General features: G+C 47.8%; 1 protein-coding gene and 1 long non-coding RNA gene across 4 annotated transcripts in view; both read left to right on the forward strand.

Annotated features, from left to right (window-relative positions):
- CDK12 (cyclin dependent kinase 12) overlaps positions 1 to 14,268 on the forward strand; it is a 58,451-nt gene that overhangs the window by 5,928 nt on the left and 38,255 nt on the right. For all 3 annotated transcript variants that reach the window (XM_074557825.1, XM_074557826.1, XM_074557827.1), the window contains exon 2: positions 11,136 to 12,005. In XM_074557825.1, coding sequence (XP_074413926.1) covers positions 11,136 to 12,005 — 870 coding nt within the window. The remainder of the gene's footprint in view (positions 1 to 11,135; positions 12,006 to 14,268) is intronic.
- Positions 12,012 to 13,810, forward strand: LOC141731546 (uncharacterized). The gene is made up of 3 exons (XR_012583610.1): positions 12,012 to 12,128; positions 12,335 to 12,927; positions 13,106 to 13,810. It is a non-coding gene; the product is annotated as an uncharacterized LOC141731546 (long non-coding RNA).

Below are 14,268 nucleotides of genomic sequence, written 5' to 3' on the forward strand. Positions count from 1 at the left end.
GCTCACCTGGAGGGCTCAGGTGTGTTCAGGAGGGGCTCAGGGCTCACCTGGAGAGCTCAGGTGTGTTCAGGAGGGGCTCAGGGCTCTCCTAGGGTAGCTCAGGACACACCTGGAGGGCTCAGGTGCTCAGGGCACACCTGGAAGGGCTCAGGGCTCACCTAGGGTAGGTCAGGTGTGTTCAGGAGGGGCTCAAGACTCACCTAGGGTAGCTCAGGGCTCACCTGGGGGGGCTCAGGACACACCTGGGGGGCACAGGTGCATTCAGGGGGGGCTCAGGGCTCACCTGGAGAGCTCAGGTGTGTTCAGGAGGGGCTCAGGGCTCACCTGGGGGGGTCAGGGCTCACCTGGAGGGGTTCAGGGCTCACCTAGGGTAGCTCAGGACACACCTGGGGGTGCTCAGGACTCACCTGGAGGGCTCAGGTGTGTTCAGGAGGGGCTCAGGGCTCATCTGGGGGGGTCAGGGCTCACCTGAAGGGGTTCAGGGCTCACCTGGAAGTCTCAGGGCTCACCTAGAAAGGGTTCAGGGCTTACCTGGGGGGGCTCAGGTGTGTTCAGAAGGGGCTCAGGACACACCTGGGGGAGCTCAGGGCTCACCTGGAGGGGTTCAGGGCTCACCTAGGGTAGCTCAGGACACACCTGGAGGGGCTTAGGTGTGCTCAGGGGGGGCACAGGCTCACCTGGAGGGGTTCAGGACTCACATAGAGGGGCTCAGGTGCTCAGGACACACTTGGAAGGGCTCAAGACTCACCTAGGGTAGCTCAGGGCTCACCTGGAGGGCTCAGGGCTCACCTAGGGTAGCTCAGGGCTCACCTGGAGGGCTCAGGTGTGTTCAGGAGGGGTTCAGGGCTCACCTGGGGGGGTTCAGGGCTCACCTGGGGGGCTCAGGTGTGTTCAGGAAGGGTTCAGGGCTTACCTGGAGGGGTTCAGATGTGTTCAGGAGGGGCTCAAGACTCACCTAGGGTAGCTCAGGGCTCACCTGGGGGGGCTCAAGACACACCTGGGGGGCACAGGTGCATTCAGGGGGGCTCAGGGCTCACCTGGGGTAGCTCAGGGCTCACCTGGGGGGGCTCAGGGCTCACCTGGGAGGGGCTCAGGTGCTCAGGACACACCTGGAAGTCTCAGGGCTCACCTAGGGTAGCTCAGGTGTGTTCAGGAGGGGTTCAGGACACACGTGGGGGAGCTCAGGGCTCACCTAGAAAGGGTTCAGGGCTCACCTGGAGGGCTCAGGTGTGTTCAGGGGGGGCTCAGGACACACCTGGAAGTCTCAGGGCTCACCTGGAAGTCTCAGGGCTCACCTAGGGTAGCTCAGGTGTGTTCAGGAGGGGCTCAGGGCTCTCCTAGGGTAGCTCAGGACACACCTGGAGGGCTCAGGTGCTCAGGGCACACCTGGAAGTCTCAGGGCTCACCTGGGGGGCTCAGGTGTGTTCAGGAGGGGCTCAGGGCTCACCTGGAATTCTCAGGGCTCACCTAGAAAGGGTTCAGGACTCACCTGGGGGGCTCAGGTGTGTTCAGGGGGTGCTCAGGACACACCTGGGGGTGCTCAGGACTCACCTGGAGGGCTCAGGTGTGTTCAGGAAGGGTTCAGGGCTCACCTGGGGTAGCTCAGGGCTCACCTGGAAGTCTCAGGGCTCACCTAGAAAGGGTTCACGGCTCACCTGATGGAACTCAGGGCTCACCTAGAGAGCTCAGGTGTGTTCAGGAAGGGCTCAGGGCTCACCTAGAAAGGGTTCAGGGCTCACCTAGGGTGGCTCAGGGCTCACCTGAAGGGGCTCAGGGCTCACCTGGAGGGCTCAGGTGTGTTCAGGGGGGGCTCAGGGCTCACCTGGGGGGGTTCAGGGCTCACCTGATGGAGCTCAGGGCTCACCTAGGGTGGCTCAGGGCTCACCTGGAGGGCTCAGGTGTGTTCAGGAAGGGCTCAGGGCTCACCTGGGTAGCTCAGGACACACCTGGAGGTGCTCAGGTGCTCAGGACACACCTGGGGGGGCTCAGGGCTCACCTGAGGGAGAGGATGGGCAGAGCCTTCCTCACCTTGACGTGCTGCAGCTGAGTGTGAAAGGAGGCAGCTGACTTTGATCCCTTCTGTGCTTCCTGTGCAGGGGCAGGAAGAGAGAAAATCTCTTTTATTTTTGGGAGAGAAAACCTCTTTAACTGACACACTGAGGCAGAGAACACCTGAGCACAGCTTGTGTTCCTCAGGCTTTTCTGGGACACTCCATTATTTCCACTGCCTGACAATATTGGATTTTTTTTTTTATTTTTAGTGTTTTCTTTCATCTCCATATCCAAAACACATCATTAGGGAGCTGCACCCATGTGCTGTGCTGACTGGAGAAAATCCAGAGCTGTTTGCATTTCCAGTGGCTGTGGAAAACAACTCAGGATGGGTTGGTCAGTGGGGAAAATAACAGAAGTGCTTTGGCATTCTGTGTGGCAACTGCAGCTAAAACCAGGAGATGGAATTCCAGAGCTTGCTGGAGTTGGGGTGTGCACGTGCTGGTCAAAAATAAGAATTAAAGCTGAGAAATTGGAGCAGTCAGGCTTCCCTGGTGGTGTTTTCTGCTTTATCCTGAACTCTGTGTTGTTTAAATATTGAAATATTTTGAGTGGATGCTATGGAATGATGTGGGTATTAACCTTGGCCATCTCAGCATGGAAGGTTCTGGCATCCCCCTCATCCCAATCTTCTGATTTTGTGATTAAATACATTTCATAGTCCTTTTTCATTTGGATTTTTAGATGAAGCCATCATTTCTTTAATTCACAGCTGTTATGGTTGGTATCTTTTTATTTCTATTTTCCAGCAGGGTGGGTTTTAATCCCAAAACAAGGAGGAAGAAATGTGAGGCTGAATTGCCTTTCATCCATCCTGGATAACCTGGTGTGGAATGTGACACCAAGGCTTCACAAATTAAAGGAGAAATGGGGTAAAAAATTACCAAAAAATCATTCCAGAGGATGGAAATTATTTTGTTCCAGAAGCAAAACCTGCCTGTGCATCTTCTGCACTTTATTGCCTGTTTATTTGTTAATAATAACAGTGATAACAGTGATAATAATAACAGTGATAAAATCCCCCTGGGCTGGAATTTTGGGGGCAGCTGATGCTCTGAGGATGGGAGGTGAGGTCTTTTTAAAGGAACACCAGCCTGGAAAGGAGAATTGGAAACAGCAATTATTTAAATGTGTGGTAACTGCAGGGAATTGTTGTTAGTGAAGAGGAATGGATGGATTTATTCCTGGAGTGTGGATTTTTGCTGCTGGAAGGTCAGGGAGTGATTCCAGCTGTTTCTATGAGAGTTTCTGAGCATTCCAGATTTCCCCACCCTCACCTCTCCTGCTCCAGGCCGCTGCCCCTGGTGGCTGTTTCTGAATCAGCACCATAAAAAATTGGATTTTTGGAGGTGTTTATTTTGGATCTGGTTTGATTGCTGTGCATCCAGCTGGGTTCATTCTGGTGAGGATGAGGAGGTTCTGTGGCACAGGTTCCCAGAGATGTGGAATGTGACACCAAGGCTTCACAAATTAAAGGAGAAATGGGGTAAAAATTACCAAAAAATCATTCCAGAGGATGGAAATTATTTTTTTCCAGAAGCAAAACCTGCCTGTGCATCTTCTGCACTTTATTGCCTGTTTATTTGTTAATAATAACAGTGATAATAATAACAGTGATAAAATCCCCCTGGGCTGGAATTTTGGGGGCAGCTGATGCTCTGAGGATGGGAGGTGAGGTTTGCTGTGTGTGGAGCCTTTTTAAAGGAACACCAGCCTGGAAAAGAGGCTTGGAAACAACAATTATTGAAATGTGTGGTAACTGCAGGGAATTGTTGTTAGTGCAGAGGAATGGATGGATTTATTCCTGGAGTGTGGATTTTTGCTGCTGGAAGGTCAGGGAGTGATTCCAGCTGTTTCTATGAGAGTTTCTGAGCATTCCAGATTTCCCCACCCTCCCCTCTCCTGCTCCAGGCCGCTGCCCCTGGTGGCTGTTTCTGAATCAGCACCATAAAAAATTGGATTTTTGGAGGTGTTTATTTTGGATCTGGTTTGATTTCTGTGCATCCAGCTGGGTTCATTCTGGTGAGGATGAGGAGGTTCTGTGGCACAGCTTCCCAGAGGTGTGGAATGTGACACCAAGGCTTCACAAATTAAGGGAGAAATGGGTAAAAATTACAAAAAAATCATTCCAGAGGATGGAAAATATTTTTTTCCAGAAGCAAAACCTGCCTGTGCATCTTCTGCACTTTATTGCCTATTTGTTAATAATAACAGTGATAACAGTGATAATAATAACAGTGATAAAATCCCCCTGGGTTGGAATTTTGGGGGCTGCTGATGCTCTGAGGATGGGAGGTGAGGTCTTTTTAAAGGAACACCAGCCTGGAAGAGAGAATTGGAAACGGCAATTATTTAAATGAGTGGTAACTGCAGGGAATTGTTGTTAGTGAAGAGGAATGGATGGATTTATTCCTGGAGTGTGGATTTTTGCTGCTGGAAGGTCAGGGAGTGATTCCAGCTGTTTCTATGGGAGCTTCTGAGCATTCCAGATTTCCCCACCTTCACCTCTCCTGCTCCAGGCTGCTGCCCCTGTGGCTGTTTCTAAATCAGCACCATAAAAAATTGGATTTTTGGAGGTGTTTATTTTGGCTCTGGTTTGATTTCTGTGCATCCAGCTGGGTTCATTCTGGTGGGGGTGAGCTCCTGCATCCCTGGCAGTGCCCAATGCCAGGCTGGCAGCTCCCTGGCACAGTGCAAGGTGTCCCTGCCCCACTGGATGAGCTCTTCCAACCCAAACCTTTCCATAATTCCATGGATTTACACTCTTGGGGTTTCTCATGGGGCAGAAAAAGGAGAATTGCAGCATCTTGAATCCATCCTGCATGAATTGCAGCAGTTTTGTAACCCCAAAACTTTGTGCTTGCACTCAGTGACATCCCACAGGATTCCTTAGGAATATTTTCCATAACCTGGAAATGTTTTGGAGCTGCTGGTGCCAGGCTGTCAGTCCCTGAGCAGAAACCTTGGGAAAAGAGCAGGGAAACACCTGTGGGACTGCAGACCCTGCTGTTTTTTTTCTCCTCTGGTTGTATATTTATATTTATTGCAGATTTAAAGGTAAGGATTCCCCTACAGCCCTGCAGCACCACCCTTGTGCATCCAAGTGGGAAAGACAAATTCTGATCCCCTTCTCCTCCCACACTCACAGCAAGCTGCTGTGACAAAAATTTCCTGTTTTCTCACTTCTGCAGTTTATTTTCCAAATGTTTATTGTCCTGGGATAAAACTAATTGGTGGTGTTAATTGTGTTCTGAGTATGGAGCCAGTGTCACCTGTGTTTGAACTGCTGCTGGTAAATGTGTTTTATTACTGCTGTGGGACTGTTTTGAGGGAATTTTGTGTTTTCCAAGTGTCCTGAGTGGAATGTTGTGTCTGTTATTCAGTGTTTGAATAACAGAATATTTGAAGTATTTGAATAACTCAGAATTTTTGGTTGTCCTGTTGGCATCAGAGCCCACCACAGCATTAAAGCCTCACCCTGCCCAATCCTTGTTCCTGCTGGGGTGAAGGAAACAGCTCTGGCTTATCAGGAATTTGATACAAGCACTGGAAATTCCAGTTTCCATTTCCATTTTTGTGTTTATCTGGTTTCCCATCAGTGGGGAGAGCCCTGATGGTGTGAGGTGTTCCCTCAGATTTTCTCTGATTATTTCTACACACACACATCTGATTTAGAGCCCATTCTTTGTACAGGGAGACCTTGACCAATAGAGTTTAAATTCCTGGGGTTTATTTTTCCTTCTTCCAAATCACACCATGCAAATTTGAGTTCTGGTAGCAGCAAAAGAACCAGAGGGGTGAAAGGAGCTTGAGGTGCCCAAATTCCTGAGGCAGCATTCCCATGAGGGCAGTGGTGTTTTATCCATGGTTTCCTTTAAAGTTACACATAATTCCAGTGAAATATTCCTGAATATTCTTCGGTATTCCCAGAGTCTCTGTTGGGTGATTTTATCCATGATTTTATCCATGATTTTATCCATGTTTATCCATGGTTTCCTTTAAAGTTACACATAATTCCAGTGAAATATTCCTAATTATTCTTGGAATATTCTAAGAGTCTCTGTTGGGTGTGTGAGCTGTGATTTCCTCTCTCCCTTGGGATTGTCCAGCTTTGGACAGTGGGTCTGGCACAGGGAGGGTGGATGATGATAATATAAAACTGCTCCTGATTGATTCAAAAACTCCTTCCTCCTGTCCAAATTCCTGAGGCAGCATTGCCATGAGGGCAGTGGTGTTTTATCCATGGTTTCCTTTAAATTTACACATAATTCCAGTGAAATATTCCTGAATATTCTTCGGTATTCCCAGAGTCTCTGTTGGATGATTTTATCCATGATTTTATACATGATTTTATCCATATTTATCCATGGTTTCCTTTAAAGTTACACATAATTCCAGTGAAATATTCCTAATTATTCTTGGAATATTCTAAGAGTCTCCTGTTGGGTGTGTGAGCTGTGATTTCCTCTTTCCCTTGGGATTGTCCAGCTTTGGACAGTGGGTCTGGCACAGGGAGGGTGGATGATGATAATGTAAAACTGCTCCTGATTGACTCAAAAACTCCTTCCAGCTTCTCCTCACAGGGTTGTGGCCTCTCTGAGCTGACCAACAACTCATTCAGCTGTTGGTGAGCAGCTCAGAGGGTGAGAGGAGCTTGAGGTGCCCGATTTCCTGAGGCAGCATTCCCGTGAGGGCAGTGGTGTTTTATCCATGGTTTTATCCATGGTTTTGTCCATGGTTTCCTTTAAAGTTGCACATAATTCCAGTGAAATATTCCTAATTATTCATGGAATATTCTAAGAGTCTCCTGTTGGGTGTGTGAGCTGTGATCTCTCCCTTGGGCTTGTCCAGCTTTGGACAGTGGGTCTGGCACATGAAGAATGGATGATGATAATATAAAACTGCTTCTGATTGACTCAAAAACTCCTTCCTCCTGCCCAAATTCCTGAGGCAGCATTCCCATGATGGCAGTGGTGTTTTGTCCATGGTTTCCTTTAAATTTACACATAATTCCAGTGAAATATTCCTGAATATTCTTTGGCTATTCTGTTGGGTGTGTGAGCTCTTTCTCTTGGGGCTTTACAGTGGGCCTGGCACAGGAAGGGTGGGTGCTGATGGTACAAAACTGCTCCTGATTGACTCAAAATCTCCTTCCAGCTTCTCCTCACAGGGTTGTGGCCTCTCTGAGCTGACCAGCAGCACACTCAGCTGTTGCTGAGCAGCTCAGAGGGTGAGAGGAGCTTGAGGTGCCCGATTTCCTGAGGCAGCATTGCCATGAGGGCGGTTTTGTCCATGGTTTTGTCCATGGTTTTGTCCATGGTTTTATCCATGGTTTCCTTTCAAGTTACATATAATTCCTGTGCAATATTCCTAAATATTCTTGGAGTGTTCCAAGAGTCTCCTGTTGGGTGTGTGAGCTGTGATCTCTCCCTTGGTTGTCCAGCTTTGATCCTTCCCTGACAGCGTGACTGGCACATGAAGGGTGGATGATGATAATGTAAAACTGCTCCTGATTGACTCAAAAACTCCTTCTTCCTGCCCAAATTCCTGAGGCAGCATTCCCATGAGGGCAGTCGTGTTTTATCCATGGTTTCCTTTAAAGTTACACATAATTCCAGTGAAATATTCCTGAATATTCTTGGAATGTTCCCAGAGTCTCTGTTGGGTGTGTGAGCTCTTGGGGCTTGACAGTGGGCTTGGCACAGGATATGGGTGGGTGCTGATGGTACAAAACTGCTCCTGATTGCCTCAAAAACTCCTTCCAGCTTCTCCTCACAGATGTTGTGGCCTCTCTGGGCTCACCAGCAGCACACTCAGCTGTTGCTGAGCAGCTCAGAGGGTGAGAGGAGCTTGAGGTGCCCGATTTCCTGAGGCAGCATTGCCATGAGGGCGGTTTTATCTGTGGTTATATCTGTGGTTTTATCCATGGTTTTATCCATGTTTTATCCATGTTTATCCATGGTTTCCTTTAAAGTTACACATAATTCCAGTGAAATATTCCTAAATATTCTTGGAGTGTTCCAAGAGTCTCTGTTGGGTGTGTGAGCTGTGATTTCCTCTTTCCCTTGGGATTGTCCAGCTTTGGACAGTGGGTCTGGCACAGGAAGGGTGGATGATGATAATGTAAAACTGCTCCTGATCAATTCAAAAACTCCTTCTTCCTGCCCAAATTCCTGAGGCAGCATTCCCATGATGGCAGTCGTGTTTTATCCATGGTTTCCTTTAAAGTTACACATAATTCCAGTGAAATATTCCTGAATATTCTTCGGATCTTCCCAGAGTCTCTGTTGGGTGTGTGAGCTCTTTCTCCTGGGGCTTGGCACAGGATGGGTGGGTGCTGATGGTACAAAACTGCTCCTGATGGACTCAAAAACTCCTTCCAGCTTCTCCTGACAGGGTTGTGGCCTCTCTGAGCTGACCAGCTCAGAGGGTGAGAGGAGCTTGAGGTGCCCGATTTCCTGAGGCAGCATTGCCATGAGGGCGGTTTTGTCCATGGTTTTATCCAGGGTTTTGTCCATGGTTTTTTCCATGGTTTCCTTTAAAGTTACACATAATTCCTGTGCAATACTCCTAAATATTCTTGGAATATTCTAAGAGTCTCCTGTTGGGTGTGTGAGCTGTGATTTCCTCTTTCCCTTGGGGTTGTCCAGCTTTGGTCATTCCCTGATGGCGGGTCTGGCACATGAAGGGTGGATGGTGATGGTACAAAACTGCTCCTGATTGACTCAAAAACTCCTTCCTCCTGCCCAAATTCCTGAGGCAGCATTCCCATGAGGGCAGTGGTGTTTTATCCATGGTTTCCTTTAAAGTTACACATAATTCCAGTGAAATATTCCTGAATATTCTTCAGTATTCCCAGAGTCTCTGTTGGGTGTGTGAGCTCTTTCTCTTGGGGCTTTACAGTGGGCCTGGCACAGGAAGGGTGGGTGCTGATGGTACAAAACTGCTCCTGATTGACTCAAAAACTCCTTCCAGCTTCTCCTCACAGATGTTGTGGCCTCTCTGAGCTGACCAGCAGCACACTCAGCTGTTGCTGAGCAGCTCAGAGGGTGAAAGGAGCTTGAGGTGCCCGATTTCCTGAGGCAGCATTCCCATGAGGGCGGTTTTATCTGTGGTTATATCTGTGGTTTTATCCATGGTTTTATCCATGTTTATCCATGGTTTCCTTTAAGGTTACACATAATTCCTGTGCAATACTCCTAAATATTCTTGGAATATTCTAAGAGTCTCCTGTTGGGTGTGTGAGCTGTGATATCTTTCCCTTGGGATTGTCCAGCTTTGATCCTTCCCTGACAGCATGATTGGCACATGAAGGGTGGATGATGATGGTACAAAACTGCTCCTGATGGACTCAAAAACTCCTTCCAGCTTCTCCTCACAGGTGTTGTGGCCTCTCTGAGCTGCCCAGCAGCACACTCAGCTGTTGCTGAGCAGCTCAGAGGGTGAGAGGAGCTTGAGGTGCCCGATTTCCTGAGGCAGCATTGCCATGAGGGCGGTTTTATCCATGGTTTTGTCCATGGTTTCATCCATGGTTTTATCCATGTTTATCCATGGTTTCCTTTAAAGTTACACATAATTCCTGTAAAATATTCCTAAATATTCTTGGAATATTCCAAGAGTCTCCTGTTGGGTGTGTGAGCTGTGATCAATCCCTTGGGGTTGTCCAGCTTTGATCGTTCCCTGATGGCGGGTCTGGCACATGAAGGGTGGATGATGATAATATAAAACTGCTCCTGATTGACTCAAAAACTCCTTCTTCCTGCCCAAATTCCTGAGGCAGCATTCCCATGATGGCAGTGGTGTTTTATCCATGGTTTCCTTTAAAGTTACACATAATTCCAGTGAAATATTCCTAAATATTCTTCGGATCTTCCCAGAGTCTCTGTTGGGTGTGTGAGCTCTTTCTCTTGGGGCTTGACCGTGGGCCTGGCACAGGATATGGGTGGGTGCTGATGGTACAAAACTGCTCCTGATTGACTCAAAAACTCCTTCCAGCTTCTCCTCACAGATGTTGTGGCCTCTCTGAGCTGACCAACTCGCTCAGCTGTTGCTGAGCAGCTCAGAGGGTGAGAGGAGCTTGAGGTGCCCGATTTCCTGAGGCAGCATTGCCATGAGGGCGGTTTTGTCCAGGGTTTTGTCCATGGTTTTATCCATGTTTTATCCATGTTTATGCATGGTTTCCTTTAAAGTTACACAGAATTCCTGTGAAATATTCCTAAATATTCTTTGGAGTGTTCCAAGAATCTCCTGTTGGGTGTGTGAGCTGTGATCTCTCCCTTGGGATTGTCCAGCTTTGGACAGTGGGTCTGGCACAGGGAGGGTGGATGATGATAATGTAAAACTGCTCCTGATTGACTCAAAAACTCCTTCTTCCTGCCCAAATTCCTGAGGCAGCATTCCCATGAGGGCAGTGGTGTTTTATCCATGGTTTCCTTTAAAGTTACACATAATTCCAGTGAAATATTCATGAATATTCTTTGGATATTCCCAGAGTCTCTGTTGGGTGTGTGAGCTCTTTCTCTTGGGGCCTGGCACAGGATGGGTGGGTGCTGATGGTACAAAACTGCTCCTGATTGACTCAAAAACTCCTTCCAGCTTCTCCTGACCAGAGAGGAACTTCTGACCAGCTCAGAGAGGTGTTGTGGGCTTTCTGAGCTGACCAACTCATTCAGCTGTTGCTGAGCAGCTCAGAGGGTGAGAGGAGCTTGAGGTGCCCGATTTCCTGAGGCAGCATTGCCATGAGGGCAGTGATGTTTTATCCATTATTTCCTTTAAAGTTGCACATAATTCCTGTGCAATACTCCTAAATATTCTTTGGAGTGTTCCAAGAGTCTCTGTTGGGTGTGTGAGCTGTGATTTCCTCTTTCCCTTGGGGTTGTCCAGCTTTGATCATTCCCTGATGGTGGGTCTGGCACATGAAGGGTGGATGATGATGGTACAAAACTGCTCCTGATCGACTCAAAAACTCCTTCCAGCTTCTCCTCACAGATGTTGTGGCCTCTCTGGGCTGCCCAGCAGCACGCTCAGCTGTTGCTGAGCAGCTCAGAGGGTGAAAGCAGCTCCGTTTTCCTTTCTCCCCGCAGGAAATCGGTGAAGTCGCGGAGCCGCAGCCCCGGTTACTCGAGGCACTCCTCTCACAGCAAGAAGCAGAGGTCTGGCTCCCGCAGTCGCCATTCCAGCATCTCCCCCAGCAGGCTCCCACTCAACTCCAGCCTGGGAGCAGAGCTCAGCAGGAAGAAGAAGGAGAGAGCGGCAGCAGCAGCGGCCGCAGCCAAGGTGGATGGCAAGGATGCAAAAGGCTCCCCTGTTTTCCTGGCTAGGAAGGAGAACAGCTTGGCTGAGCTGAAGGAGGCTGGGACAGAGGCTAAAAAGGTCACCAAAAGTGTTAAATGTGAGAAAGCTCCTGACACAGACTCGGTTCATTCGCTGCACGCCAACGCAGAGCCCAAAGCCCCTGCGGAGACACCAACAAAATCCAAGGCGGAGGAGAACTCGGAGAGGAAACACCCGGTGCCACTGAGGGATCCCAAACCCACGGGAACAAAGGACTCCAAGCCTGGAGCTGTGACAGAGGACCTGGTATCTCCAAAGGAGACAGAACCAGCAGAGAAGGAGATTGCACCTCCCCTCCCCGCCATCAAATCCCCTCCTCCCCCTCTGCCCACCAGCTCCCCTCCGCCTCCCACGCCGCCGCTGCCGCCGCTGCCTCCAGCGCCCGCCGTCCCTCCTCTTCCTCCCGTGCAGGCCCCTCCTCCTCCAGCCCCAACGCCTTTGCCATCTTCTTCCCACCCAAGGACGTCTACTTTATCCTCTCAGGTGAACTCCCAGTCCTCTGTGCAGGTGGCTCCAAAAACCCAAGTGTCTGTGACGGCTGCTATCCCACACCTGAAAACTTCCACCTTGCCTCCGCTTCCGCTGCCCCCTATTTTAGTTGGGGAAGATGACTTGGATAGGTAAGGTCACCTCAGAGCATCCCCTTTAGAATTTAACAGCAAAGCTTTACATAAAAATGGTTTTTGGGTTGGTTTTACAGTTTTGAGTGTATCCTGCAGAGTGTAAGTGCGGAGTTATCCCAGGTTTGTGTGGAGGATTTTGGTTTTCTCCTGCAGGTTGTTTTATCTCTATGGGAAACAAGAGGATAGGTAAAGGATAGGTAAGGTCACATCAGAGCATCTCCTTTTACATAAAAATGGTTTTTGGGGGTTTTTTTGGGTTGGTTTTTCAGTTTTGAGTATATCCTGCAGAGTGTAAGTGTGGTGTTGGTTTAAAGGAGTTATCCCAGGTTTGTGTGGAGGGTTTTGTTTTTTCCTGCAGGTTGTTTTCTCTTATATCTGTGGGAAAGGTAAGGTCACATCAGAGCATCCCCTTTAGAATTTAACAGCAAAGCTTTACATAAAAATGGTTTTTGTGGGGTTTTTTTTGGGTTGGTTTTAGAGTTTTGAGCGTATCCTGCAGAGTGTAAGTGTGGTGTTGGTTTAAAGGAGTTATCCCAGGTTTGTGTTTAGGGTTTTGTTTTCTCTTATCCCTGTGGAAAACAAGAGGATAGGTAAGGTCACATCAGAGCATCCCCTTTAGAATTTAACAGCAAAGCCTTACATAAAAATGGTTTTTGTGGGGTTTTTTTTGGGTTGGTTTTAGAGTTTTGAGTGTATCCTGCAGAGTGTAAGTGCGGTGTTGGTTTAAAGGAGTTATCCCAGGTTTGTGTGGAGGATTTTGTTTTCTCCTGCAGGTTGTTTTCTCTTGTCTCTGTGGGAAAGGTAAGGTCACATCAGAGCATCCCCTTTTACATAAAAATGGTTTTTGTGGGGGTTTTTGTTGGGTTGATTTTAGAGTTTTGAGTGTATCCTGCAGAGTGTAAGTGTGGAGTTATCCCAGGTTTGTGTTTAGGGTTTTGTTTTCTCTTATCTCTGTGGGAAACAAGAGGATGGGTAAGGTCACCTCAGAGCATCCCCTTTAGAATTTAACAGCAAAGCCTTACATAAAAATGGTTTTTGTGGGGTTTTTTTTGGGGTTGGTTTTAGAGTTTTGAGCGTATCCTGCGGAGTTATCCCAGGTTTGTGTGGAGGATTTTGGTTTTCTCCTGCAGGTTGTTGTCTCTTATCCCTGTGGGAAACAAGAGGATAGGTAAGGTCACATCAGAGCATCCCCTTTTACATAAAAATGGTTTTTATGGGTTTTTTTTGGGTTGGTTTTAGAGTTTTGAGCGTATCCTGCAAAGTGTAAGTGCGGTGTTGGTTTAAAGGAGTTATCCCAGGTTTGTGTGGAGGGTTTTGGTTTTCTCCTGCAGGTTGTTTTCTCTTATCTCTGTGGGAAAGGTAAGGTCACATCAGAGAATCCCCTTTTACATAAAAATGGTTTTTGTGGGGTTTTTTTTGGGTTGGTTTTAGAGTTTTGAGTGTATCCTGCAGAATGTAACTGCAGAGTTATCCCAGGTTTGTGTGGAAGATTTTGGTTTTTTCCTGCAGGTTGTTGTCTCTTATCTCTGTAGGAAAGGTAAGGTCACATCAGAGCATCCCCTTTTACATAAAAATGGTTTTTGTGGGGTTTTTTTTTTTGGGTTGGTTTTAGAGTTTTGAGTGTATCCTGCAGAGTGTAACTGCGGTGTTGGTTTAAAGGAGTTATCCCAGGTTTGTGTTTAGGGTTTTGTGATCTGCAGGTTGTTTTCTCTTATCTCTGTGGGAAAGGTAAGGTCACATCAGAGCATCCCCTTTAGAATTTAACAGCAAAGCTTTACATAAAAATGGTTTTTGGGGGTTTTCTTGGGTTGATTTTAGAGTTTTGAGCGTATCCTGCAAAGTGGAACTGCAGAGTTATCCCAGGTTTGTGTGGAGGGTTTTGTTTTTTCCTGCAGGTTGTTGTCTCTCATCTCTGTGGGAATCGAGGATAGGTAAGGTCACATCAGAGCATCCCCTTTAGAATTTAACAGCAAAGCTTTACATAAAAAGGGTTTTTGTGGGGTTTTTTTTGGGGTTGGTTTTAGAGTTTTGAGCGTATCCTGCGGAGTTATCCCAGGTTTGTGTGGAGGGTTTTGTTTTCTCCTGCAGGTTGTTTTCTCTCTGTGGGAAACAAGAGGATAGGTAAGGTCACACCAGAGCATCCCCTTTTACATAAAAATGGTTTTTGTGGGGTTTTTTTTTGGGGTTGATTTTAGAGTTTTGAGCGTATCCTGCAGAGTGTAAGTGCGGTGTTGGTTTAAAGGAGTTATCCCAGGTTTGT

The sequence above is a fragment of the Zonotrichia albicollis genome, chromosome 23 (assembly GCF_047830755.1).
Source record: "Zonotrichia albicollis isolate bZonAlb1 chromosome 23, bZonAlb1.hap1, whole genome shotgun sequence".
Classification (NCBI taxonomy): domain Eukaryota; kingdom Metazoa; phylum Chordata; class Aves; order Passeriformes; family Passerellidae; genus Zonotrichia; species Zonotrichia albicollis.